Raw genomic sequence first — 2,952 nt, forward strand, 5'->3', positions numbered from 1 at the left:
ACACACATATGCACATATACACACATGGACATACATACACACACTCATACACACATGCACATATACACGCACTCATACACACACATATGCACATACACACATGGACATACATACACACACTCATACACACACACACACATGTACATATACACACACATATGCACATACACACACATGGACATACATACACACACTCATACACACATGCACACACACACACATGCACATATACACACATGGACATACATACACACACGCACACACATGCACATATACGCTCATGCACACATACATACATGCACATATACACACACACATGCACATATACACACACACACTCATATACACACACGCGCATATACCCACACATCCACACATTGATTGCAGCTTAAGAGTTTCCTACCATGACGATGGCAATACCAATGGCAACACCTGCAATGATTACCATGTAGTCTGTGAAGAACTCGGTCAGCTTGTCTTTGCACGGCTGCAACAGAAACAGAAGAGAGGTACTTACAAAAGGCATCACTGGGCTGCGGCCATGCTGCGGCACTTCCTTCGAAGGGTCTATTTCAACAAATTGACCCCACAGATATTTTCTGTAATTTAATTCTTTTCCCACTTCACAGAGAAATAAAACCCTTCAGAATACTCAAGGATCTCAAGTACTGTGGTAGACATTGGAGAAAGTTAGTGATTGGTAAAATAATTAATTTAGTGTAATTATGTTAATTAGTGTCGTATTCTGAAAAAGCCATACTCTTTTTCTTTTACTTGTTTCAGTCATTTGACTGTGGCCATGCCGGAGCACCGCCTTTAGTCGAGCAAATCGACCCCAGGACTTATTCTTTGGAAGCCTAGTACTTATTCTATCGGTCTCTTTTGCCGAACTGCTAAGTTACGGGGACTTAAAAACACCAGCATTGGTTGTCAAGTGATGTTGTGGGGGACAAACACAGACACACAAACAAATACACACACACACACGCATATATACATATATACGACGAGCTTCTTTCAGTTTCTGTCTACCAAATTCACTCACAAGGCTTTGGTCAGCCCGAGGCTATAGTAGAAGACACTTGCCCAAGGTGCCATGCAGTGGAACTGAACTAAGAACCATATGGTTGGGAAGCAAGCTTCTTACTACACAGCCATGCCTGTGCCTACAAAATTTTCTGTTTCCTGGTCTTGTTTTCAATACATTTTTATGAAGCTTCATTTGAACCATCTTATGGTTGGCATAGATGTAACAATTCTCAGAAGATCAACATTCTGGTGCAACAGAAAATTGTCAGGATCTTTTATGCTATGTGTGCTTTGGTTCAACACCAGAAGTTGCAGTTTTCCATCCAGGAAAAATCCATTTAAAGACGTATCATGTTAAAAACTGCAATATACTTTGGAGCTATTTGAACTGATATCATTGTAGTAGTGATCTTCGGAGTGACAGATATGTATTTCACCGAAGTTGCAACTTATCAATGACATGTAGTTGTGTCATTTCCATACCAAAACCGAAATCTCTAGCCTGAAGTATATATACAGGTAGTGTATAAAACTATCTGCTGATTTAATTTGGATTATGCAACAGAGGTTAGTCTATAATAAAAATATTTTCAATACATCATACTTAACGTGTGTTGTTGAAATGCTAGAAGCTGTGTTTGTAATTTCTACAAAATATATTGAATTATATGATAGCTTCATTTTTCTCCTTTTTTTTCATTATTATTCTGCGATAGACCTGGACACATTACCAGCAATATCACCGGGGAGTGAGTCATTGGATATTTCAGATCTTTCAAGAATCAGACCCTTTTACCCAGACGACCTGGTCAGGGTTGATCAAACCCCAGCTCATGTCTAGTTAACACTAGCTCAAGTAGTGCTACCCCATCAAGGGTTCATACATCCTGATTCACAAGCTACCTTGAAGGAATCTTTGCTGCCTCCATAGCCAACTTGGTGGCCTTCCAACTAATGGCCTGTTTGTTGTAGGCTCTATAGAAGGCATGTAGCTTTATGGTCAGGGCATTCAGCTCATAATCATAAGGTCCTGAGTTCAATTCCTGGTGGAGCACCGTGTCCTTGACCAAGACACTTTATTTCACATTGCTCCAGTCCACTCAGCTGGCAAAAATGAGTAGTACCTGTAATTCAAAGGGCGCCAGCCATGTCACATATTGTGGCATGCTGAATCTCCCTGAGAATTATGTGATGGGTACTAGCAGGGGGTGGACTAAGCTGTCGGTCAATCAGACACTGCCTGAGGGCCTGCACTCTACATGTAAACTCCACTAAATCAATGCTAAGGGACCTGGTAGACAGTTATGCCCAAGGGCCCTTAATACTCTCAGTCCGCTCTTGGGTACTAGTGACTGTGGAGTGCTCAGTCACTTGCACATTAATTTCAAGAGCCGGCTGTTCCATTGATCATATCAACTACAACTGTCATCATATTAACCAGTGGGATGCCTGTCAGAAGGACTGGCCTTTGAGAGCAAGGCCAAACACGACAGGTAGTAATGAAGGAAAGACATATATTTCACTTACAATATCATAATAATCCCGAACGCAAGTCTTGACGTGTGGACTAGTATCACCGTAATCAATTTTACCATGGGTAGATCCACAGCAGTTGAACTGAAAAAGAGAGGAAAGAAGAAAGAATGAGAACACAAAAAATTGGTAGCAAATGGAATTTTTGGCGGGGAATCAGTTGCCAATGAGTCTATGTATTTTATGGAATATATTAGCAGAGGTTTTTTTGTAGCTGATAAATATCAATATCACAATATTACAAGTGGTTCTGGTTCTTACAATAAAATATAAACCAATAATTCTATTGTTAAGAGATACAGAAATCTATGAGCTTCAATGACATGAATATATACATACATACATACATACATACATACATACATATATATATATATATATATATATATA

The 2,952-nt window shown here is 39.7% G+C and overlaps 1 protein-coding gene across 1 annotated transcript in view; it reads right to left on the minus strand.

Annotated features, from left to right (window-relative positions):
- Window positions 1–2,952, minus strand: part of LOC106877224 (CD9 antigen) — a 183,587-nt gene that overhangs the window by 11,199 nt on the left and 169,436 nt on the right. Inside the window, exons 5-6 of the mRNA XM_014926084.2 lie at window positions 2,557–2,646; window positions 404–487 (exon numbers count right to left, since the gene is read on the minus strand). Coding sequence (XP_014781570.1) covers window positions 404–487; window positions 2,557–2,646 — 174 coding nt within the window. The remainder of the gene's footprint in view (window positions 1–403; window positions 488–2,556; window positions 2,647–2,952) is intronic.

This window comes from Octopus bimaculoides, chromosome 5 (genome assembly GCF_001194135.2).
Source record: "Octopus bimaculoides isolate UCB-OBI-ISO-001 chromosome 5, ASM119413v2, whole genome shotgun sequence".
Classification (NCBI taxonomy): domain Eukaryota; kingdom Metazoa; phylum Mollusca; class Cephalopoda; order Octopoda; family Octopodidae; genus Octopus; species Octopus bimaculoides.